This window comes from Lissotriton helveticus, chromosome 8, assembly GCF_964261635.1.
Source record: "Lissotriton helveticus chromosome 8, aLisHel1.1, whole genome shotgun sequence".
In the NCBI taxonomy this organism is placed as follows: domain Eukaryota; kingdom Metazoa; phylum Chordata; class Amphibia; order Caudata; family Salamandridae; genus Lissotriton; species Lissotriton helveticus.
The window spans coordinates 1504330409-1504355818 of record NC_136069.1 but is presented as its reverse complement, the minus strand read 5'-3'; the positions used below and the strand labels follow the sequence as shown (position 1 = coordinate 1504355818).

Below are 25410 nucleotides of genomic sequence, written 5' to 3'. Positions count from 1 at the left end.
ATGCAGTATTTAATACAAGGGGTTCGGCTGGCACAGAGGCCATGGGGGCCGAAGCTGTGGCGGTACCTTCGTTTGCACCTGGGGGTGGTGCGTGCTGCGCTAAGGGTTGGGAAGGGGCATATGGAGGGGGCATGTAGATGATAGGGGACCTAACAGCAGATCATCGTTGGCTCGTTGTTTCGAGGGCAAATCAGGGTAGAGCGTGGAGGAGGTTCTAACCGGACACTGGCTCGGTGTTTCCATTTCTAGTTTCTGTTTAGCTTTCTCTCTTTCCTTTATCTCTTTTTCTAGTTTCTGGGCAGCTAGGTGGGCTGCTTTTCGCAGCTCTTTTCCCAACCTACTCTCAGTTTTCTTTTTACGTTGTTCAGTTTCTTTGCGCCACATGCCGAAACTGTCAAGCATAGTGGGTGTTGTCTTGTTTTTACCAAGGGCTGTTTCTAGCGTTTTTATTTTATCATCATCGAAGGATCCTATCAGTGGCCACTGACTTTCTTGATCCTTTTTCGTATATTTATGCCATAGTTTGCTATAGGCTATAGCGATCAATCCATGCTTCATGAACATGTCCTTATTAGGGGTGCCTTCCATTGGGGCTGGATGGTCCATCTCTAATAAGCGGTCCGGGCTAAACAGGCTATTAATCAGTGGGGAGAAGACAGACATGACGGCTCGTAACGAGGGACAAAAAGTCAGCACTGCCTATCTTATCACTGTGTGCAAAGACTGGACAGAATATTTCTATTCTACGTTGTTTGCAGGCAGTGAATACCTCATGAATCAAATAACAAAAGACCAATAAATATTCAATGGGGAGAATGAGTAGGTCCGCAAAGATCTGCGTTACCTACCCCTTTCACTATCTGCAAAAAGGGTGGTCTCTTTCCTGTTTGCAGACAGAGAATCTCCAGAAAACAATAGTTTGCGAACAACAGTTCAGTTTCAAGTAATTATTCAGTGGGGGAGAAAAAAAATAGGCACGACGGCTGCCTTGCCTATCCTCCACTGCTTGCAAAGAGAGAGCCTGTTGTTTCTCCGTTTGCAGACAGCGAATCTCCAAATAAATAAAAAGAGCAATACTAGTATTTCCTAAACAATCAAGCAATTATTTCGCAACTCGTCGTGTTTACACGACCTTACCCGGACCGCATGGACAGTTTCTTGTCTTCCGAATCCAGCGCCCGATCGTCCTCTTTTCTCCGTTATCTTCGCGGCACTCCTGATGGTTCCCAGTCAGGACCGTAGATCACTCGAGAGAGGTCTGTTCGGAACCAGTGAAGTTCGGATGATTGGCTGTCAGACGAGGGTCTATCGGACAGACGCGCTCCCGATCGTTGCAGTCGTTCACTCTGTCGTCGGGACCTCTCCCACTGGATCCACGAGTCGCTGATGGGCCCCACGCTTGGGACGCCAATTGTAAAATGGTGACACTACCAACCAGAATATAAGATCCTTAAGTATTGCCCGGCGGTGTCGCCTCTTGAACCCGCAAGATATTTAATAAATGAAGAGGCAGGCGCTGGAGACTGGAAGGCAGGAAACAAGGTTTTATTCTCTCCGGAGGAGAAACACATCAGTTGGACAGCAGGTATCGTTCTGAGGTGCTCTACCCGCATCTCTGAGGCCTGGCCTCTTATACACAAGTTAATCACTTTATTGCATGAAACACATTCTCGTTAATACTTTGATGTACGAAAAGACATCCTCGGAATCTCCCCTTCAGGTCCGTTCCCACACATAGTTACAGTTGAAGTCCCCACCCCGGTCACAACACGTGATGATTTTCGCGCAGTTGGATATTCCGCCGATTCACGGAATGTGTGGGGTTCGATCGGATCTCGCAGGGTGGGGGCTTTGATCGACCCGAGGGTCCTTTAATGGGAGGAAGCTTCCTACTGTACTGGGGGTAATAAACAGTATCCGCAGAGCCAGATGGTGGCCTGGGAACGAGGAAGACAAACGGGCACACAGGAAAAAGGGGTTCGTATCAAAAGGACCTGGGACCATGAAAGGAATGAAGGGAGGTGTCGTGCTGGGAACAGGATGGGATTCCGAGGCAGAGCTGCGCTGAAGAGGGGTTTATGACCCGAGACATGTGAGGGCGAGGGGGTTGTCAGCATGCGGGGGATGCCTGCGAGGCTAGGAGAGGGAGAGAGACGCGCTGGTTATCAGAAAAGGGCAGGGAAGCCATGGTGTTCAAAATGGCGGCTGTTTACGTGCACGAAAGGGTTCGAGAAGAGCAAGAGGGCGCCGATAATGTTGACGGTTTCAGCCCAACTTTCAACACTTAATAAGATGGCAATTATATTGTGATTCTGCTCTTTCAGGAATATAAGTTTGTTTTTATTTGTGCTAAGGCCGGCTGTGTTCCAAGATATCACCTTAATATCCTTGCTAGGAAGAATTCTTGCATTTTAAGCCTAAATGTCTATTTGAGTTAAGAGCAGCTGCAACCCAGCTCCATTTCTTATCTTCCTCCTCTGCGGGAAGCACATATTGAATATTTTGTTCGGTATGGAGCGAGACCCTCCTACCATTTTTACCAAGAAAAACCTGCAAAGTACTCTCTTTCTCTGGAAATGGTGTACCTCGTCCGGAGGATTCTACATCAATAGTAGGCAACTAATAAAACATTAAAAATAGGGTGAGAACCCTTCCTAATATGGCGCATGACTAGGAGCCAGACAGCTCCCTAAATCCGCACAAGTAGTGCATACAAAAAAAATGAAATGGGCAATTCCAACCAGCTTGACAGAGCTGTGAAGACTCGCTTCCTCCCCATTAAATGTCCCTCAAGACAAGGGGGGAGGGGCATGGCCAAGAACCTGCGCTTTGCAACACAACCATAAAAATATGTGGGTCAAACAATAAACAAACCAGACATACTGGTAGAAGAAGTGAAGGCATGAAAACATTAAAAATAGGGCGAGAATCCTTCCTACTAGGGCGCCCTATCTACTTAACAAACTGCAGAAGGATCATAAAGAAATTAATGCAGTATTAAAGGCCCAGTTTAAAGGTACAACATCATAAACAAAGGTGAGACTTGCTCATAACACAGGTAGCCTTTCACAGCCATATTTCAGGGTTCAACATTTGATACCAGTATTAACATTATCGATTCCCCCTTTATCCTATTCAATCCACTGCTCAAATTAAAAACACATTTTTCCTATATTAATCCACTTTGGGTCCTGGAGTAGCGTGCTACTCCCTAAAAAGCGCTTCAATGCCACGTCTGAGGTAGTAGGTGCTTTATAAATACAATTACAGTTATAAACAATATATTGATTTCAACCTTATGTTTTTATTATGATGATAGTAAGAAGGTATAGGATAACTGAATCATTAATATATCCCCACAGGGAATACATAGAATGGGCGGTTAAAGAAAGAGAACCTGAAACCAGGTGGGACCAGAAAGAAAGAAATGACAGATGGTAGTAGGGGGGGTAACCAAATCTTTCTCAGTTGGCTAAATTCGCAGGTTATACCTTGTCAGGCTTAGTTTGTCAAGTGGTGAGTAATTAGTGAGCCAGTTCTGATGGCTATTGCATGTGCAGGGGGAAGGGACAAGTGGGAGTGTTTATGGTGGTTTGATTTCCTGTAAATAGGAGTAAAATTTGGTCCCTAAAAGTCTTGGTGATCAGAGTCTAAAAGCACTAGTCCATACTGAGTTATCGGAACTTCTTGCGAACAGGTCCACGCCCAATAGGAGTGAACAGATAGGTTTCCAGTCGGAAAGTATGGCTTTCGCCCCTAGAGTTAGGGGAATATCTATTAGCAGCTGGCCATTTTGATTGATGTTTATATGCTTGGGTAATATGTCAAGAAAGCCAATAATGTAGTTTAGCATGATTTGCCTTTGAAAGACTTTATGTAAGGGTTCTTGGATATTTTTCCAGAATAGTATGACCTACTTACGTAAGACTAGCATATGCTCCATGTCACCTTTCTAACCCTTACAGTTCCTGTATAAATTGCAGTAATAAAGATAAAATACAGAAGAGTGAGGGTAGAGGCTATTACGAACCGCACCTGACAAATTAATATTGTCACGAAGTATCAGGCAGTGCACAGAACCGAGGAGTACACCCCTTTATGCTCCTTAACTAGGAATAATCCTACAACAACATTTAAACAAGAAGGTTCAATTTGCTTTTTAAACCCTCATTCTCATCCGAAGACGAGTCTCTATGTACTGCATTGGCTTGTGATCTATCACTAAACAGATCACCCAGCAACTTCACGTCTATCATCATAATCCATAACCTTGGTCTACCAAGGAGCACTCCCCTCTATGCTCCTTAACTAGGAAAAATCCTACAACAACATTTAAACAGGAAGGTTCAGCACTATACAACAAATCTTAAACATTCAGCATCAGTATTTGTTAGACCTGGCACCTTGGCGTGAGTCTCCCTTCCACTTTTTTGCTGATGTGCCTCAAATGTTTTGCTGGTGTTCGATGCTCAGGGCACTGCGCCACGGCCAATCCGTGCCGCAGTGCAAGTGCTCCCAATGTAAAGTGTATGTGCAATTGATTTCCACGATTGGCTTATTTGGTTTACTGTCAGTCCCCAGTAACGTGCACGAGGAGTGCCGGGGCTTGTAGATACAAATGCTGCTAGTGGGCCTGCAGCGCTGGTTGCGCCACTCATAGAAGCGGCCTCGTAAGACATGACTCGGGTCCGCCATTGCAGACCCCGCGTACAGTCCCGTACTGTCACGCTGACTGCGCAAGTGCCCACACTTGCCAGTCCCTGAACCTTCCCTAACCTCCATATCAGTCGCCCCTATGGTAGGCCTACGGGCAGGGTGCATTGAAGCGTAAGGTAGGACAAGCCTAGAGTGTGGCATGTCCTCATAGTGAATTACCGCCCTTCTCGTTCTTCACTATGGAAGGGCTACCGGTTCTCTTAGGCCAAGATGAGCTGTCGGAACTATTACACGCTATAGTCCCGGCAGACTCAGGGAACACGGTAGCATGTCGAGTTTAGTATGCCTGAACTCAGAATAATAAAATACTTCCTTTAGTAAGGTTTATTTTAATATCCTGTGTTTGCAAACGCTACTTTTAGAAAGATTGCCTTTGCGCGCCTAACTATTTAGCCCGCCTCTGCCAGGATGTATATCTGTTGTCTGGGTTTGTGTGAGTGACAGGGCTGGGAGATTCCCGGGGACAGTTGGGACCCCCAGGTGGTGAATAGGGTGCTTGCACCAGGATGGGTGGGCGGAGTAGTCCTTGACTCTGAGTAGGGTTGTGCTCCACCACCACAATGCTGGCTCCACCCCCCTGCGGAGCGTCTGATGTCCCTGCCCGCACTCCGAAAGAAGACGGCAGCTTCCTGTAAACAGAGTACTCCAGAACCGGGTTGAACTAGGCTCAGGCCCCCTGGCCTGCAAAGACAAAAGAATCTCAGTATAAATATAGGAGCTCCGCTCCTTACAAATCAGATCCAGTTTTGACCACGACGAACCTCTGCCTGACTAGAAGGACCAAGAGAAGCTGAAGGACGGAAACCGGTCTGAATCCTGTAAGACTGGCCTGCAGTGGTGCCTTGCTGAGAACGGAGAGGAAAGGACCAGAAAGGACTATGTAGACTTGTGCCTGAAACGATCTCCAAGGGCTTGATTGAGAGCTTGCCCCCTGAACGGAACTCCAGGACCATTGGGTTCTATCTGCTTGTGCCCGTCTGCTGTTAGGCCTTAGTTCTTATTCCCTCGCCGGAGTTGTGACTCGGGTGCCTCCGCCCCCTCCCAGGTCGTGACAGCTCGGAGCCTGGTCGCCCCGCCGTAGAGAGCCCGCTCATTTCTGAGTCGCTCTCCGCTTCAGTGCCGGGCCGCCCGCTCTCCTGTCACCTCGCCGCTAACGGAGCGCGTTGTGCACCTCTCATTTTCTCCCGCCGGAATCTGCACGGAGTGCATTCCATAGCCTCGGACGGTCCGTACGTCGTAACGTACCTGACTGTCTCGCTTTGCCCTCCTGCATACCAAGACCCGTGCTGCACCTCAAGAAAGGCCTCCCCGTACAGTGGTACCGGAAGCCTGGTGTTGCACCTGTCTGCCGTAGAACGTGACGCCCTTCACAGATCCACGAGTACGACCCAGCGTGCTAATAAGTAGTACGCCCCGCAGGCCTGAACGGCGCCTCGCCCCGTGAGCTGCATCGACCCCATATCGCCGCAACCCTCCACAGTCCTGCTCCTCCACCTCGCACCCCGAGGGGGACCTGAGCCGGAGAGATCCTCTGGAGAACAGTCGGCCTCGTTCGGAGTCCGCCCTCACCAGCCGCGCCTGAAACGCCTCGGACTTCCACAAGCAAGGTACACGTGAACTCCGTCCCGAGTTCATATCGGATCCAGGGTCCGCAACGTTCTTATTTCCCTGTCATCGTACCTTGCCGAACAACGAACATTTAAAGACTAAAGCTTGCCTAGTACCATCTGTTGGCCTCGAATCGTTACATGTTATATGGTCTTGTGATAATCCTGCTTGAATCTATCTTTTATATAGAGTGTACGTATTTTTGATACAACTACACGACTGGTGTCCATTTGTGGTGGGTCAGTGGGTTTACTGTGTGTGATCATAAATGCTTAACTTACTATCGCCCTGAGGATTAGCCTTGTCTGCTCGCGCCACACTACCTAGAGGGTGAGCAGGGGTTATTCGAAGGAGTAGTTCCCTTGCCCTGACGTGGAGCTGAGGGTCCCTGCTTGTCACAAGTGCATACCGGTGCCAACCAGAGACCTCCGGTTCCAACATTGGTACCAGCGGTGAGGATTTCAGGTTTGCATTTATGATTTATATACAGTGAATTACTGATCACCACGTAGTGAGAGCAGACCAAGTAACGAGCCACAGATTACGTCCTTGCCGAGAGATCTCCAATCTCTGAAATCATGCCTGGTTCACTCCCCGTGAGAGCACTCTCTGTTATCTCTGGAATCGACGAAGTTGACTGGGAAGGGCTTGGGCAGATGAAGATTGATCAACTGAAAGCCCTGTGCGAAAAATTCCGAGTCTCCCAAGCGGGCTGCAAAACCAGAGCCCAGCGCATCAAGGCACTAACAGCTTGGAAGGAGTCGAGAGATCCAGAAAATCAGGTGGTAGTGGATCCACCCGAGAGCCTTATCGAAGTGCCGGGAGGCCGGTCGTCAGAAGAGCTGGCGGACAGGGCCGCAACCAGAGCGCATGAAGTGGAGATGGCCAGATTGAAAGAACAGATGGCAATGGAAGAAAAACGGCTCCAGCTGGAGCATGATATACGACTCAAAGAATTGGAGCTGAAAGCAAAGAGCTTGGACGCAGTTCCTGGTGGCAGCACAACGCCAGCCCAGGTAGAGTCAAGGGTCTACGTACCGAAGGATGTGGTGAAGGAGTATTTTAAGGGGGATGACATAGGGCAGTGGTTCCGGGCCTACGAGGTAGCCATGTCCTCCCACCGGGTCCCTGAGAAAGACTGGGGAGCGGGGTTGTGGGGACGGTTCCTGACCGAGGGGCGGGATACCCTGCTAGATCTGCCTTCTGAAGAGTCCAACTCCTACCCGCACATGAAAGATGCCCTGATGAATCGATTTGGGTTAACTCCTGAAATGTACCGACAGCGGTTTAGGAAGTGTGTGAAGATTCAAGGGGGTACGTATGTGGAGTATGTGACCTTTTTCTGCAGAGCGCTGGATGGTTGGGTGAAGGGCAGTAAAGTAACTGATTTTCAAGGGCTGCTTGATTTGATGGCATGGGAGCACTTGTCGGATAATTGTTTTCCTGAGTTACGCCAGCACCTGATCGATAGCAAGCTGTCCAACCCGAGGAAGCTTGCCGAGGAAGCGGACCGCTGGCTCAGCACCAGGGTCCACAAAGGTCCAGTGGGAGATTCAGCCAAAGGTGGGCAGGGTCCCCAGCAGAAGAGTGGGGGGGACAGGGGAAAACAGAAAGGGTTCCAAAAAGGCCCCCAAAGTAATCCCCAAGGGAACCAAGGGAAAGGTTCTCAGCCTCCTCCACCCCCGAAATCAACCGGGGCCCGACAGGTAAACCTGTTCAAAGAGGGCCCATCACCTGCTTTAGGTGTGGCGACCTGGGTCACGTTGCCTCTGACCCTAAGTGTCGCTTATTTGCAAAACTCGCACCCACTGGTGCTCCACCCCGGCAACTAGCTAATGTTAACTTTGGGGAGGAAGTAGCCGTCCAACTGGGTGGGGATCCCGTTCAGATGACCCTAGTCTCGCTAGGAGACAGTGAGATGGTCCCCGAAAACTACCTGCCCAATAACACTAAAAAATATGCGCAGGTAGTGACCATCAACGGTAAGAAGGCGGAGGCTCTTCGAGATACAGGAGCCAGTGTGACTGCAGTGAGGCAGCACCTGGTGTCTCAGGAGCAGGTAGTACCGCACGCCTACTGTAGGGTTGTCAATGCTGACAATTCTGAGAGCCAATGTCCGATGGCTCAGGTTTCCTTTGAGTGGGGGGGTCTCTGGTACTCTGCAAGTCGCTGTGAGGACCTCCATGCCTGTAGATTGTCTGCTAGGGAACGATTTGGAGAACTCCCCTTGGGAAAAGGTGGAGAAAACGACTCATCTGCGGATGGTGGGTCTACCGGACTGGGTGTGCGTGACCACACGGTCCATGGCAGCCAGTAGGGGTGTCGAAGAGGTCCAGGAGCCTGAGGGAGAGGCCCAGGAACCGGCCTTAGAGAGAAGGCGCAGGGGGCGCGGACAGCCAGCTCCCGAAGTTCCCACGGCCCAGGAGGAAGCAAACCTCGAGGGGGATGCCCTGGAGCCTACCGGGAACAGATCGCCGAACTGGGAGACCTGCCTGAGCTGACCCATTGGCAGCAGGAAGGGGGTCCCTCCAGGGAGGAATTCTGCAAGGAGCAGAGAGAGTGCCCTTCTCTCGTAGGGATGCGGCAGCAGGCTGCAGACCAGGCCAATGGTGTTCAGTCCGGAAAACACTTGGTATACTGGGAGAACGATCTCCTGTATTCAGAGCCTAAGGCTGCTGAACCTGGGCCAGCCCGTGTGCTGGTGGTACCCCAGAAGTTCAGACCTTCCTACTGGGTTTGGCTCACGATGTGCCGTTAGCAGGACATCTGGGGATGGACAAGACCTATGACAGGCTTGTCACCCACTTTTACTGGCCCCAGATGCACAGGAGCTCAGATGCTCACTGTAGGACATGCCCGACTTGCCAAGCCAGTGGTAAGTGTGGAGGGAAGAACAAGGCTCCCCTCCAACCATTCCCCGTCGTCAGTACCCCATTCCAACGAGTGGGAATTGACATTGTGGGGCCTCTGGACCCCAAGACAGCCATGGGCAACAGGTTCATCCTGGTCTTGGTGGACCATGCCACCCGGTACCCTGAAGCCATCCCTCTGAGGACAGTGACGGCCCCCGTGGTGGGACGAGCGCTGATGGGAATTTTCTCTCGAGTAGGATTCCCTCTAGAGGTGGTGTCTGACAGAGGTACCAACTTCATATCGAAATATATGAAGTCCCTCTGGCAAGAGTGTGGTGTAACGTACAAGTTCACCACCCCTTACCATCCCCAAGGAAACGGGTTGGTTGAGAGATTCAACCGAACCTTAAAAGGCATGATAATGGGCCTAGAAGGACCGATGAGGCGTAAGTGGGACGTCCTCTTGCCATGCCTGCTGTTTGCGTACCGAGAAGTCGCTCGGGTTCAGTCCCTTCGAGCTTCTGTATGGTCACCCAGTCCGAGGACCTCTGAGTCTGGTTCGGGAAGGCTGGGAGCAATCTCCCAGGAAACCTCCCCAGAATGTATATAGCTACATGCTGGCCTTCCGAAACCAGACCCGGCGATTCAGGAAACTTGCTGAGGCAAACCTGGAAGCCAGCCAGGAGGAGATGAAGCGGTGGTACGACCAGAATGCCACTCTGGTGGAGCTTCAACCTGGACAAAAGGTGTGGGTCTTTGCCCCAGTGGAGCCCTGTGCACTTCAGGATAAGTGGACGGGTCCATTTGAGGTTGTGGAGCGCAAGAGTCCTGTCACCTACCTGGTGAACTTGCAAACTCCCAGGAACCCTTTGAGGGTCCTACATGTTAACCGCCTTAAGCCCCACTTTGAGAGGTCCGAGGTGGGCATGCTGTTGGCAACCGATGACAGAATGGAGGAGGAGACCGAGCCTCTTCCGGACCTCTTGGTGGCCTCCGAGCGAGACGGGTCAGCGGATGGAGTTAACCTCTCACCCTCCCTGACCCCTGAAGAGCAGAGTGATTGCCGCCAGCTGCTGGGGCAGTTTTCTGACTTGTTCTCCCTGGTTCCGGGTGTCACAGATTGGTGCGTCCATGATGTGGACACGGGAGACAGCTTGCCGGTGAAGCACAAGGCTTACCGTGTGACTGACAGGGTACGAGCCTGCATCAAAGAGGAAGTCTCGAAGATGTTTGCTCTTGGGGTGATTGAGTCCTCCAGCAGTCCTTGGGCCAGCCCAGTGGTCTTGGTCCCGAAGGCTGCGACGCCGGGAGCCACGTCCGAACTACGGTTCTGTGTGGACTATCGAGGACTCAATTCGGTCACGAAGACCGACGCACACCCCATCCCCAAAGCTGACGAGCTCATCGATCGGTTGGGGGCTGCCCGGTACCTCAGTACGTTTGACTTAACGTCTGGGTACTGGCAGATCGCCTTAACTGACGGGGCCAAGGAGAGGTCCGCGTTTTCAACCCCAGATGGGCACTACCAATTCCGGGTTATGCCCTTCGGGATGAAAAACGCCCCTGCCACCTTCCAGAGGTTGGTCAACCAGGTGTTGGTTGGACTGGACGCGTTCAGTGCCGCCTACCTGGACGACATCGCAGTGTTCAGCAGTACGTGGGAAGAACACTTGCGACACCTGTGGGAAGTGTTGGCGGCTCTGCGCAAGGCAGGCCTCACGATCAAGGCAAGCAAGTGTCAGATCGGGCAGGGTTCAGTTGTGTATTTGGGACACCAAGTTGGGAGCGGCCAGGTGGCGCCCCTTCAACCCAAAATCCAAACCATCCTGGCTTGGGAAGCCCCCAAGACCCAAACGGAGGTGAGGGCCTTCCTCGGCCTCACCAGGTACCACAGGAGGTTCGTCAAGGGATACGGCGCCATCGTTGCCCCCTTGACCGAGCTGACTTCGAAGAAGCAGCCCCGGAAAGTGATCTGGACTGACGCCTGTCAGGTAGCATTTAACACCCTGACGAGGGCCATGCGCACGGCGCCCGTGCTCCTGGCTCCCGATTTCTCCAAAGAGTTTGTAGTGCAGACAGACGCTTCAGAGCATGGGATTGGGGCTGTCCTCTCACAGACGACTGAGGAGGGCTGGGATCACCCTGTGGCCTTCATCAGTCGGAGGTTACTTCCACGGGAACAGAAGTGGAGTGCGATTGAGCGAGAAGCTTTTGCTGTTGTCTGGGCCCTGAAGAAGCTAAGACCCTACTTGTTTGGGTCTCACTTTCAAGTTCAGACGGACCACAGGCCCCTCAGATGGTTGATGCAAATGAGGGGTGAGAACCCGAAACTGTTGAGGTGGTCCATTTCTCTACAGAGTATGGACTTTACGGTGGAACACCGCCCGGGCATAGACCACGCCAATGCTGACAGTCTGTCGAGGTTTTTCCGCCTTAGTGATGAGGTACTCCCTGGGCAAGGGTAGTTCTCCCCACATTTCAGCTGGAGGGGACACGTGTTAGACCTGGCACCTTGGCGTGAGTCTCCCTTCCACTTTTTTGCTGATGTGCCTCAGATGTTTTGCTGGTGTTCGATGCTCAGGGCACTGCGCCACGGCCAATCCGTGCCGCAGTGCAAGTGCTCCCAATGTAAAGTGTATGTGCAATTGATTTCCACGATTGGCTTATTTGGTTTACTGTCAGTCCCCAGTAACGTGCAAGAGGAGTGCCGGGGCTTGTAGATACAAATGCTGCTAGTGGGCCTGCAGCACTGGTTGTGCCACCCACAGAAGCGGCCTCGTAAGACATGACTCAGGTCCGCCATTGCAGACCCCGCGTACAGTCCCGTACTGTCACGCTGACTGCGCAAGTGCCCACACTTGCCAGTCCCTGAACCTTCCCTAACCTCCATATCAGTCGCCCCTATGGTAGGCCTACGGGCAGGGTGCATTGAAGCGTAAGGTAGGACAAGCTTAGAGTGTGGCATGTCCTCATAGTGAATTACCGCCCTTCTCGTTCTTCACTATGGAAGGGCTACCGGTTCTCTTAGGCCAAGATGAGCTGTCGGAACTATTACACGCTATAGTCCCGGCAGACTCAGGGAACACGGTAGCATGTCGAGTTTAGTATGCCTGAACTCAGAATAATAAAATACTTCCGCAAGTAAGGTTTATTTTAATATCCTGTGTTTGCAAACGCTACTTTTAGAAAGATAGCCTTTGCGTGCCTAACTATTTAGCCCGCCTCTGCCAGGATGTGTATCTGTTGTCTGGGTTTGTGTGAGTGACAGGGCTGGGAGATTCCCGGGGACAGTTGGGACCCCCAGGTGGTGAATAGGGTGCTTGCACAAGGATGGGTGGGCGGAGTAGTCCTTGACTCTGAGTAGGGTTGTGCTCCACCACTACAATGCTGGCTCCACCCCCCTGCGGAGCGTCTGATGTCCCTGCCCGCACTCTGAAAGAAGATGGCATCTTCCTGTAAACAGAGTACTCCAGAACCGGGTTGAACTAGGCTCGGGCCCCCTGGCCTGCAAAGACAAAATAATCTCAGTATAAATATAGGAGCTCCGCTCCTTACAAATCAGATCCAGTTTTGACCACGACGAACCTCTGCCTGACTAGAAGGACCAAGAGAAGCTGAAGGACGGAAACCGGTCTGAATCCTGTAAGACTGGCCTGCAGTGGTGCCTTGCTGAGAACGGAGAGGAAAGGACCAGAAAGGACTTTGTAGACTTGTGCCTGAAACAATCTCCAAGGGCTTGATTGAAAGCTTGCTCCCTGAACGGAACCCCAGGACCATTGGGTTCTATCTGCTTGTGCCCGTATGCTGTTAGGCCTTAGTTCTTATTCCCTCGCCGGAGTTGTGACTCGGGTGCCTCCGCCCCCTCCCAGGTCGTGACAGCTTGGAGCCTGGTCGCCCCGCCGTAGAGAGCCCGCTCATTTCTGAGTCGCTCTCCGCTTCAGTGCCGGGCGCCCCGCTCTCCTGTCACCTCGCCGCTAACGGAGCGCGTTGTGCACCTCTCATCTTCTCCCGCCGGAATCTGCACGGAGCGCATTCCATAGCCTCGGACGGTCCGTACGTCGTTACGTACCTGACTGTCTCGCTTTGCCCTCCTGCATACCAAGACCCGTGCTGCACCTCAAGAAAGGCCTCCTCGTACAGTGGTACCGGAAGCCTGGTGTTGCACCTGTCTGCCGTAGAACGTGACGCCCCTCACAGATCCACGAGTACGACCCAGCGTGCTAAGAAGTAGTACGCCCCGCAGGCCTGAACGGCGCCTCGCCCCGTGAGCTGCATCGACCCTGGATCGCCGCAACCCTCCACAGTCCTGCTCCTCCACCTCGCATCCCGAGGGGGACCTGAGCCGGAGAGATCCTCTGGAGAACCGTCGGCCTCGTTCGGAGTCCGCCCTCACCAGCCGCGCCTGAAACGCCTTGGACTTCCACAAGCAAGGTACACGTGAACTAATAATAATAATAATAATAATAATAATCCACATTTGTAAAGCGCACAATCACCCGCAAGGGTCTCTAGGCGCTGGGGGCCGTCGGGAAGATTAAGCAAGCTATTGCCCAGAGTCACATGGTGCTGGGCTAACCTGCCGCCGGCGCTGGGGATCGAACCGTGATCCCCAGATTCCAGCGTCAGTCGCCCTGGCCGCGGCGCCACACCTCTCCCTGTCCCGAGTTCATATCGGATCCAGGGTCCGCAACGTTCTTATTTCCCTGTCATCATACCTTGCAGAACAACGAACATTTAAAGACTAAAGCTTGCCTAGTACCATCTGTTGGCCTCGAATCGTTACATGTTATATGGTCTTGTGATAATCCTGCTTGAATCTATCTTTTATATAAAGTATACGTATTTTTGATACAACTACACGACTGGTGTCCATTTGTGGTGGGTCAGTGGGTTTACTGTGTGTGATCATAAATGCTTAACTTACTATCGCCCTGAGGATTAGCCTTGTCTGCTCGCGCCACACTACCTAGAGGGTGAGCAGGGGTTATTCGAAGGAGTAGTTCCCTTGCCCTGACGTGGAGCTGAGGGTCCCTGCTTGTCACAAGTGCATACCGGTGCCAACCAGAGACCTCCGGTTCCAACAGTATTCAAAGCAATAGACATATGGAAAAATATCCAGATCCAAGATGTGAGTTTCTTAAAGGATTTCTTTTTATTTCTTTTTGTCACAAAGGCAGAGAATCATAGCCAATTTTTTTGAGTTTCTCTACATAGCAAATCAGTGAACAGTTACAAGTATTACTCTGGTTGATAGTGTAGTCAGGGAGCGCAATTGTAGGTACAGTGTTAATATAGGAATACATTTCTGTGGTCCTTGTTACAATCCAGCCTTGCAAACATTACTGTGTGCCAGGAGAATGTTGTACAGAAAGGAAACAATAAAGCTTAGCAGTAACAATAGAAATATGAAGGGAAGTAAAGAACATATTAACTGTACGGCTACGGTGGAAGTGTTACAGGCATGGGGCAGTAACACGAGGTACTTTATTTTGGGAAAGCATTATAGGTTGGAGTAAGTAAAAACACTGCTGGAGAGACAACGTGAGATACGAGAGTGCCACGGAGAACCTGAGCTATGGTGGTGAGCCAGGAATGGGGTTCCCATCGAACGTTTAGTTGGGTATGGGGAGCATTAGAAGTCCAGGCAAGTCCACTCGTGTCTACTAAAGTAGTAAGGGCAGTACTGTGCCTCCCCGAGCACCAGAGGAGAGGAGTAGGGGGTAAACTTTTTGTTGTGTGTTATGTTGTGGAATCATTGTTCGCTTCGTCTCAGAAAGTTTCTATTCGTACATCCCACCTCTTTGAGAAAGGATAGTTGCGGAGACCTGGGCTTCGTCATGGCGATGACTAGGTTGTGACTATTTCCAGTAGTCCTCATACAGCATGCCAACATCCTCCTCCCATGCCAGCTTATGGTACAAAAGCCTGTTTGGACCTTTGTTGACAAGGGAGCGGTAGTTTTAAGAAATACATTTCCTTCCTTCAATCGGGTCTTCTATTTATTTTTCGTTCAAGCAGGCTATAGTCAGGGACTTTATCAGGTGCCTTAATGTGGCAAGTCAGCGTGTGTCTTAATTGGAGATATCTGTCGATTTGTGTTGTGTTACGTGTTGATCAAAATCTTCAGGTCAGTTCAGCTAAGGCTTTCATACGGTTTGCCCCCATACATAGCCGCGTCCATTGTTGCTTGTGTTCCGGTTCAGGGAGGACCTGGTCTTGTACTTCTGGCTAGACTGTTCACAAAGAGCAGAGTCAAGACTGATTTGCATATGGCTGGATCCAAACTGAGGTGACATGATATGAAAAATATCAATACATTTGAATGCAGCCCCAAGTGATTACCAGTGGCTGAGATTCATTCAAGCATTCCATCCATCACTTTCTTGTGTACCTTGGAAATGTCAATGGCATCCCAAGTGACAGAACCCTCCAGTGGTTCACCTGTTTCATCCATTCCATCATTGCCCTGTTTTGAAGATTAGCAGTGAATCCCATTTTGTCAGATTGTTTGTAACAGTCATATGAAATAGAGTGAGACTTAGTTCCAATGCCAAATGTGGGTCATGTGTACCAAGGTATTTAAATCCAGGGCTATTTGATAGTTATTACAGCTAGGACGGTTAATACCTCCTAATTGTTTTGTCTAATCGTCATTTGGGTTAAGGAATTTTTACTTTTTCACCTTCCCAAAAAAATGTGATATGTTCGTCTGTTGTTTTGAAGGAGATATCAAAAAGTTCTATTCCAAACATACTGGTAATAAAGCTTATTTGCTGAGCGACCGACTCATAATGCACTCTATCATACCCCACCATGTAATATATTTGTGGGGGCAATATTTTTGTGTCTTATTGAATAGGATACATCGGAAATATGTTTGCTCTGTCATACTAAGCTGGTTTTGCTGAGTATATCCAGGGTGTATAGATTATTTAGGGGGAAAACTTCAGTTTTGTCCAGAGTGAGTGGATGCCTGGAAGCATATACATAGACTTGTTTGGAGTCCTCCGAGAAGATCAGAATCTCACCTGTTTATGCAGCTACCTTATGGGTACAAGAAGAAAGGGCTATGCTTTTTATTGTGTGATTGTGCCTTATGGCAATTAACTGTGGTTCTATTGCTAATAGAAATGAAAGTGGTGCCAAGGGGCATCCTTGCCTCGACCCTTGCGAGAGCGCTATATATTCCGATAACATGCTGTTATCTCATATGTGGGCTGTCAGTGGGGCATAAAGTGCAAAAACATCCTTCCAAAATACTTCTCTAGAATGGAATTTGCCAAGTAAGCACTGGACAAAGGACTCTGAAACGCTAATGAAGGTCTTCTCTACATCCAGCAAACACAGCAATTGTGGGAGAGTCAAGAAGTTACACTTTTTCTAGTACATGTTCAAATAGTCTGACAATGTTGGAGGTTAATCCCCCTTCGATAAAGCCTATTAGGGCAAAGTGAATTCGTTTGTTGTTTGATTTTTCAAGTTTGAAGGCTAAAATGTTTGCTTATATTTTCTAATCAATATTTATCAATGAGATAGGCTTGTAGTTTTGAGTTTCTAGAGGGTCCTTGCCTTCTTTATGAATAACTGCCAGTATAGCATCAGCTGCTGTGCTCTTAATGGTTGTAGATTTTGCAAAATGAATTAATTATTTTCCCATAAAGTCAAGAAGAGGATACTGAATATTCTTATAAAAGATATCAGTAAAAGGTCTGTGCCTGGGAAATTGCCAATTGCAACGTATATTCATTGCTTTGATTATTTCAGGCTTAGTTATCGGACAGTTTAGGTTCTTTGTAAGCTGATTGTCTCATGGTTTGTTCAGTAGTTTGTCTAGATGGTGTGAGCAATCATTGGGGGCAGTTTGAACTGTACTTATATAATTTAGAGTTAAAATTGTGGAAGTAATTCCGGGTGATATCCTTATTTATATTGGTAGTACCTTTTAGAATGTTTTATGGCCATGATCTTTGTATTCAATCATTAAGTATTGAGGTAATTTGCATTGGTGCTACCTGCTTTATTTGCTTCTCCAAATCTTCTAGCATTATTAATCATTACCCCAATGTGGGCCCTTTGATTGATGATTTTATTATATCAATATTAAGGTTTTTCAAATTTTCTAGACCATCAAGAACCTTTGGAGTGTGCTATTGTTTGGTCCAGTGTTGCAGTCATTATTTCAAATGGTATAGCATTTGATTTTTAGTTTAATTCTTATTGGCCATAATATTTATCAGGATGCCTCTTATTTTAGCCTTCTTGGTATCCCAAATGATCTCAATTCTGGCTTGAGAGTCATTGTTTTTACAGAAATAATTTTTAATAGTAGCTAAAATATTTTAGTGTACTTATTATTTATTTTGCTTTTTTGTATAAACTACAGCTATCAAACTACTACCTGTAAAAAATTACCCAATAATAATATTTTAAGACCAATGTATCCCAATCATGTAGACTTTTTTATGTCCGTAATGACGTATATGGTCACGGTGGTCCTTATAATATAAATTCTCATCTATTCTAGACAGAATATTTTGAATTAAGCATAACGGTTGTTAATTACCTGTTCCACAATTATCAGTTAAATGTAATACTATCTCTTACAAGTCGAATTCTGAGAATGTGCATCCTGAGTACATGCTTGCGGTGCCTTGCCATTTACACAATCTATTTTGAAAGGGTGAGCACCCTACCTGAATCCCTCATTTTGTCCAGTGCTGATAGTGCTGTAAGACGCAACCTAAATACAGTGCTAGCTAAAGGGTACCCAGTATCAATAGGGTGTGGGAGTAAGATATGATGGGATTGATCTGCTTGACAGTGGCCAAGCATATTGACTGGAAAGGTGGGTGGGTCACGGAGAGTGTAACTGTGTCTGTCTGGAAGAAAGTATGAATCATTCTGAAATTCGAGTTTTGAACTGCATAGTGCAGTCAGAATTACTCCTCCTAGGGTTTCGTCTGCTGGGATGTGGAATGAACAGTAGATCATTATAGGGCACTCGAGCAGGATCCAGGGGCTTCCAAGAGTTGGACAAGGGAGCTTCCCTGACCTTCTGGCCAGGGAGTCACTGCTTCCCACCGTATTCAATGGACTGAGGTATGTATGATCCTTTGTGGCTAGACTATAGTTAGAAGGTAACATGTCAGCACTACAGCAGTGAGAGGCAAACTGATCTGCCCATCCGACAGTGTAAAATGTGTTGTCCGTGAGAATCTAGCGTTTGGCAGATATCTAGGCCTAAGTCTGAAAGTGAGATCAACTGAGGGGGCGGTGACCCCTTCACATTGACTGCACCGGGCTACCTTCTACCTCGGTAGTGTTGTTAAAACACTATACAGACAAAACACATTATATCAGTTGTCTCCAAATCTTTTAATGCCATGACTCTCCCCCCAGTGAAAAAAGAAAATTGTTGGGGCCCATCTTTCACTCTTTCACGATTATTCTATTAGATTGGCAGTGTTTAAATATATCTGGACTTCTTTAAACATTAAAGCTAGGTCCTGTTACCGTTTTAAAAATGCAATCAAATACATAATTGCCAAACATGCCATTTCTGGTCAAGCAGGCCTTACTGATGTGTACAAGTATCCACAGTGTGATTATTCGGATGGGTGTGGGGGTTTTAAAGAATATATGGAGTCCCTTCCCCTTTTTGACACATAGTCCCAGCTAGGATATAAACGACAAAAGATGTTAGTGATGGCCCATTACAGAGCGGCTTATTACCCCTCATATTTTTGCGCTTAAAACAAAGCACTGTTATTAGCATAATGCTTTTTTTGGCCAGAGTAAATGTTGAATTTGGATTACAAGTCCACTCCTTGTTCCTGGTGCCTTTCTGATGTTCAGGATTAATTTCCGCAGTGGATTTTGAAGTTAATGCTTTCTGTTTTTTACAGTGCCTTCACTGGTTGCTGTGGCACGGGGCTGATATAACTGATGTGACTACCCGAGGCTGGACAGCAGCTCACCTGTCTGCAATAAGGGGACAAGATGCTTGCATGCAGGTAACAGTAACTCCTTTCACATATTCTACTCATATAGGATCCATAGTGGAATAGACCTTGTGGGAGATAAACAGCAGACAGGTCTTCTCGTTGGATGGGAGACAGAGATATTTTAAATGGAGATCCAGTAATGGGCTAAACGAGTGCTATGGAAGGCTTCAGTGCCCAGATGAATTGCTATGTAAAATATGCATGTAATGGCTGTCATAGTAGGCTAACTCAAGAGAACAATTGTTGGTGGAAGAGTTGTGGAAACACCCCCCTAAAAATCACTTGATAACTTGCCTCCACCATGGGACATATTTTCCTTATAGGATTAAGTTTTCTATTTCCTAATTATATTCACATTACGTTTAGTTTCAGCTCAATTAACTTTATGTGTACTGTATCTCAGGATGTCTGTTCAAGGGGCATCTCAATGCCTTCAAAAATAGTCATAATTGTGGTTACTTCTTGTGCAGAATCAAATAATACTAGTACGGATTAAAAAAACTGAAAAAAGCAAAATGTAAGAAGAGAGTCTGGGTGTAGAGACAGACCTCTGTATTATTGTTCACAAGTTGTTTAAATACTTCACCAAAGTAAGAGTTTCATCTTAGAATATAGGAGAGGGTACTCCTCCCTTAAGTTCACCAGGTATGCAGACTCATTACTATTGACTTATCCCTGCTGGATATTTTTCTGCCTGGACCACAGTGCGACTGCATATATACCAAGGCATATACCAGCGGGGAAAAACAACGACAGCACACAAAAGTTGAGGTACATGGGAGGTGGGGAGGAGGAGTAGTGTAATAATAATTATATAAATAAAGGTACTGACATGGAGAGCACCACCCACATTTAAAAAAGATCACTTTGGGTTAAGAGGGCTAACTGTTCATTGCGTATTTTTTTTAACAAAGGTAGAAAAAACAAGGGTTTTATTGGGCACCTTTGTATAAAAAATACATGCATTGAGGTCAGGCACAGGTAGAAAGGGAATCAGAGGTAATGTTATGCTGTTATTTTATGCTATGCTATGCAGATTTGTAGAGTGCACTATCACCATGGAAGGTTTCCTGGTGCTGGGCAGGTGTGAGTCTAGGCACACTTAAGGCTTAGTGGGACCTCTTGAAAACCCAAGTCCCCATCTTGAATTTGAGTTCAGTATTGGTGGTTGAGAGTGATTTTGGCCGCTGAGTTCTGAATGGTCTGCAGCCTTTTGGTGCGTCTTTTGTTACTCGCTACATAGAGAGTGTTCCCGTAGTCCTGCCTGCTTGTCACCAAGGCATGCATGATGATTTCCCAGGCACTGATTGGGAGCCTATTACAAAATCTTCCTCTGCATCTTCAGGGTATGGAAAGTTGGGACAGTGATGGTAGTGACTTGGGCAGTCATGTCGACTTTGCTATCGATGATGATCCCAAGGTTCTTGGCATGTGTTGTGGTGGCGGGTGTTGGTCTGAGCTCTGTAGGCCACCAGGTGGAGCCCCACAGTGATGCGCTCTTCACGAAGATCATGATTACAGTCTTGTTAGTGTTGCCCCAGTATTGGAACTTTCATAGATTCCCATGCTTTGTATCATTCCCCGTCGTTGGAATGGGAGCCTCGGTAGTATAAAAACCATAGAAACAAAACAGAAACCTAGGCCTAGGCCTCATCTCATTTTGTACCCTATCACCCTCTTTTTGTAAAAAGAGACCAAACTTTTGCCAGGACCAATCGGAGCAGTCTCACCCTCTAGAACCTTCCTGAGAGAGCTCAGAGCCTCAGATTTTTCTACCGCACGTTGTGCTAGGGAATCTCCACTGAGCTCTGCTCAGTTTTTTCACTACTTTCTGGATTTTTCTTCAAGTTTTTCAGGAAATTCGACATGTCTGACAAGGAGAAGAAGGCCTTATTCAGGCCCTGTGCCTCTTGTGGGAAAAAACGACTTTTTGTGGAAGATAAGCATGATAAGTGTATTTATTGCTTATATCAGGACCACAAAGCCACAGAGTGCAAGATCTGTAGAACCTTCTCGTACAAGACTCTTCAGGACAGAGAAGGCCGGCTGTTGACCTGGCTTCAGAAGCTGAAGACTCGCAAAGAGGTACTCTCTTCGGATGAGGAGGATTCCACATCTTTGGCTTCATCTCACAGATCAAGGAAGAGGGGTAGGTCTCCCCCTGGTGCTTCTACATCTGAGCCCACTCTCCAAGCCCCTCATAAGATCTATGATAGGTCTGAGAGGGCTGGTCCCCTTCAATCTCCTCACGGCAGTGAAAAGGAGAGGCAGGGACAGGCTGCTGGAGGACTCACGGCCTTAAAGGACAAAAAGGAGGTTGCTCTCTCTTCGCCTCCGTCCAAAAAGAGCAAATCCAGTGACAAACACTCTTCTGTCACTTCAGGATCTGTGCCGGAGAAAAAACAGCGTCAGTCGACGATGAAAACACCAGGTACGTCGACGACAGTTGCTTCTGTTAAAGTTCCCGCTGTTTCTTTGGCTCCGTCGACGGGCTCGTCGGCGGTAGCGATCTCCACGACGACGACTTCGTCGACATTCAAGGTCCCGAGCTCGTCGATGACGACGTCTTCCTTGTCGACGACGAGGAGCAAAGTGCTGTCGACGGCATCGACGACGACAAAAACTACGTCGACAACGACGACATCTTCAACGTCGACGATAATGTTGATGACGACGAATACGTCTACGAAGCCGTCGACGATGATTTTGTCGACGACAAGGATTGTGTCGGCGAAGGCAATGGTACCGTCGACGATGCCTGTGGCAGCTCCGTCGACGACTGCTGCGACGGCGGCTCCGTCGACGAGACCGTCGACGGGTCAAAAAATGCATTTTCCACCTAAGAGGATGAAAATAACGCCGGAGATGACGTCTCCGCGACCAGTTTCTTCACAGCTGCCAACAATGCTTCTGGATGACGAATCTGAGGAGGATGAGATTGAGGATGGTGACAATTATGGGCCTGCCTATAGTCCCTCGGACTTGAATGTAAAGATGCAGGATACGGACACGGAGGAGTATTATGAACATGCTGGTGGCCCTCAGGTGCGTCCATATGTTCCGGAAGACCGACACACTCCTGGTTTGGGACAGGGCATGGTGGCCATGCCCTCCGAGCTCATCTCTGATCTACAAATGATGCTACAGGATTATCGTAGACGGTTTCCGTCTGAACCTTCTGGCCAGCCTGCGCATTCTCCACCGCAGATACAGTCGCAAGTGCAGCCAGCTGTTGGTCTTCCAGTGGTGCCCCTTTCACCACCACCAGTAACACCTTCAGTCCGGGTCCGCACACCAGATCCCGACCCAGTTCCTGCTGCCCAACCGGATACCTCTTCGGATGAGGAGGTCGTACAGGTGGATCCCTTAATGGATCCGTTACAAGACCCAGACTTGGACCAAGGCGACAGTGGGCTTGCAGATCTGGACGCCGCTGGTCGCGACACTTCCATCTCCCCTCCAGTGGATATAGGGGGTTTTCATCACTTGATGGAAAGGGCAGCGAAGAGGTTTGGGCTGCCTGTTACGAGAGAGGAATCGGAATGTTTCCTTTATGACTTTAAGGAACAATACCGGAGATCTGTCAAGTCTATTCCCATCATTGCGCATGTATGGGAGGAAGGAATGAAAATTATGCAAAATCCGGCAACAGTTATTCCGGTTCTCCCAAGACTGGAGAAAAAGTATAAAGCTCCAGGAGGCAGTCCAGCTTGCCTTCTTGGTCAGCCAAAGCCTGATTCAGTGATTTCTCAGGCGGCCCAAAGCAAGTCTAAGAATCCGTCCACACCTTTGACCACGCCTCCGGACAAAGACGGTAGGCGTCTAGATAACGTTGGGAAGAGATTTTCATCCATGGCCAGCCTGCTTGTTAGGGCGGCAAATGCTCTTGCCATCCTAGGCCGATACGACCGCCAGATGTGGTGCGACTTGGAACCCTTCGTGGAACTATTACCAGATCCCTCAAAGGAGGAGGCCAAAAAGGTGCTTATGGAAGGGGAGAAGTCTTCCGCTGAAGTTATCGACTGTGCAATGGACATTGCTTCCACGCCGTTTCGAGCCTTGACAGGCTCAGCAGTGCTAAGGCGCCAGGGCTGGTTAAGAGCCACCTAGTTTCTTCAGGAGGTCCAAACTAGGATCCTGGATCTCCCATTTGATGGGGAAATGCTGTTCGGCAAGCATGTGGACGATACCCTGCAGAATATAAAAAAGGACACGGACACTGCAAAATCCTTGGGGTCACTCAACTACCGTAAAGTCCCCTTCAAGGGCGCACGAGGCAGAGCATTTGCATCGTACAGAGGAAACCAACAGAGATATTCCTCTCAGCCTTCACAGTCTTATAAACCCCAGTATTCCAACCAGCGACAGGGGCAATCGGCGTCTTTCTCTCGCCATCAGCCGCGAGGCCGGCAGAACCGTCAAGGCCGTGACAACACCAAGCACCAATAGCGGCCTCCTGGCTCTACCTACTGTTCCTCCCCTCCCAGTCAGATCAGTGGGGGGCAGGATATCCTTTTGTCTGAACAGCTGGAAATCGATAACATCAGATCAGTGGGTCCTCAATATTGTAGAGCGTGGCCATATGTTGGAATTCCAAGATCTTCCTCCAACAAGAGCTCCGGGCGCCCTCCGCACGAAACATCTGGGACTACTCCATCTCGAAGCCCATCAATTGTTCCTCAAAGGAGCGATAGAACCGGTACCTCTCTCTCAGAGGGGCAGAGGTTTTTATTCGAGGTTCTTCCTCGTCGGAAGACGGCAGAGACTTGGCGCCCCATTCTAGACCTCAGGGAGCTCAACACCTATCTCGTCAAGCTCTCTTTCAGGATAGTCACTCTTCAGGAAATTCTTCCTCTCTTGAATCCAGGCGACTACTTGGCGTCCCTGGATTTGGAAGATGCGTATTTCCATATTCCGATACACCCAGCTCACAGACAATACCTACGCTTCACAGTGGGAAAGAGCCATTTCCAATTCAAGGTGCTTCCGTTTGGCCTGCGGTCGGCACCAAGAGTGTTCACCAAGGTGTTGGCACCAGTAGCAGCTTTTCTTCGGAAGCAATCCCTGGAAGTTTTCCCTTACTTGGACGACTGGCTCGTCAAAGCACCATCTTTCGAGGAAACTTCTCAAGCAGTTTCAACTTGCATCCATTTGTTCCGTCACCTGGGCCTTCAGCTGAACGAACGCAAGTCAGTCCTGCTGCCCTCCAGAACCGCCAGTTTCCTGGGGGCCATTTTGGACACCACTCAATGTACGGCTCGTCCTTCGGAAGAACGGCAACAGAAGTTGATGGTTTCAGCTCGGCAACTGTGCCAGAAGAAATGCCTTTCAGTCCGCCAATACAAATCCCTTCTCGGGTCGATGTCATCCTGCATACCATTGGTACCGCATTGCAGGCTGCGAATGCGTCCTCTGCAGGAAGAACTAGACAAGCAATGGCGCCAGACAGAGGGGTCATTCAACGACAAAGTGTTGGTCACATCGGCAATGAGAAAGGCGAGCGAATGGTGGCTTCTAAAAGACAATATCGCACAAGGTCTGACATTCAGGATTTCACCTTCACCCATTGTGGAAAAGTAAATTTTGCCATGTTCTGTGTCCCTACGCCTCATCCATCATATGTTATGTGTGCATGACCAATATGCATATGTTATTCCCCATTTCTGATTAAAGACGCAATTACAGTTGTGTCCACCTCTAGTATGCTATTTTCCAGTCCTCGTGAATACTACGAATATCAGGCCTATGTAAGTAATGTTGCCACGTTTCTCAGTGTGCACGTTATTCAATTATAAAGTCTCCGTTTCCAGGCCTCAAAAGGGCCCGGACCACAGATTCAGCTCCTGTCTCCTGAAAGCCTCGCTAAGGAGCGATACAGCCCCCACCTGTATCCTCGACCCTTCACTTACTTCCTGCCTTGCAGTGCCCGGTGCACCCCGGCTCTGCCTCTGAGTCTGCCAGAAGTATGTTATAGTTCCTGCTATCAGTTCAGTCCTCCTCCTCTGCATTCCTAAGCTACTGAACTGCATCAATAGTTTCCGTCATTGTCTAGCCTTCTCGTCTCCACGTTAGAGAAATACTGTATTTAATGGTCATTTAATATTCTTCACGCACTACATGTAGAATAATGCATGGTCCAGTCTTCGAATCAAGTTAGCTTTTCCCCTCATGACTTCTAGTTTATATCAACATGTTCCCTAAACATTAGATACCAGATAGGGTTTAGGTAC

General features: G+C 48.6%; 1 protein-coding gene across 3 annotated transcripts in view; it reads left to right on the top strand.

Moving 5' to 3' along the window:
• Positions 1-25410, top strand: part of ANKRD42 (ankyrin repeat domain 42) — a 322945-nt gene that overhangs the window by 120044 nt on the left and 177491 nt on the right. For all 3 annotated transcript variants that reach the window (XM_078656238.1, XM_078656237.1, XM_078656239.1), the window contains exon 3: positions 19082-19189. In XM_078656238.1, coding sequence (XP_078512364.1) covers positions 19082-19189 — 108 coding nt within the window. The remainder of the gene's footprint in view (positions 1-19081; positions 19190-25410) is intronic.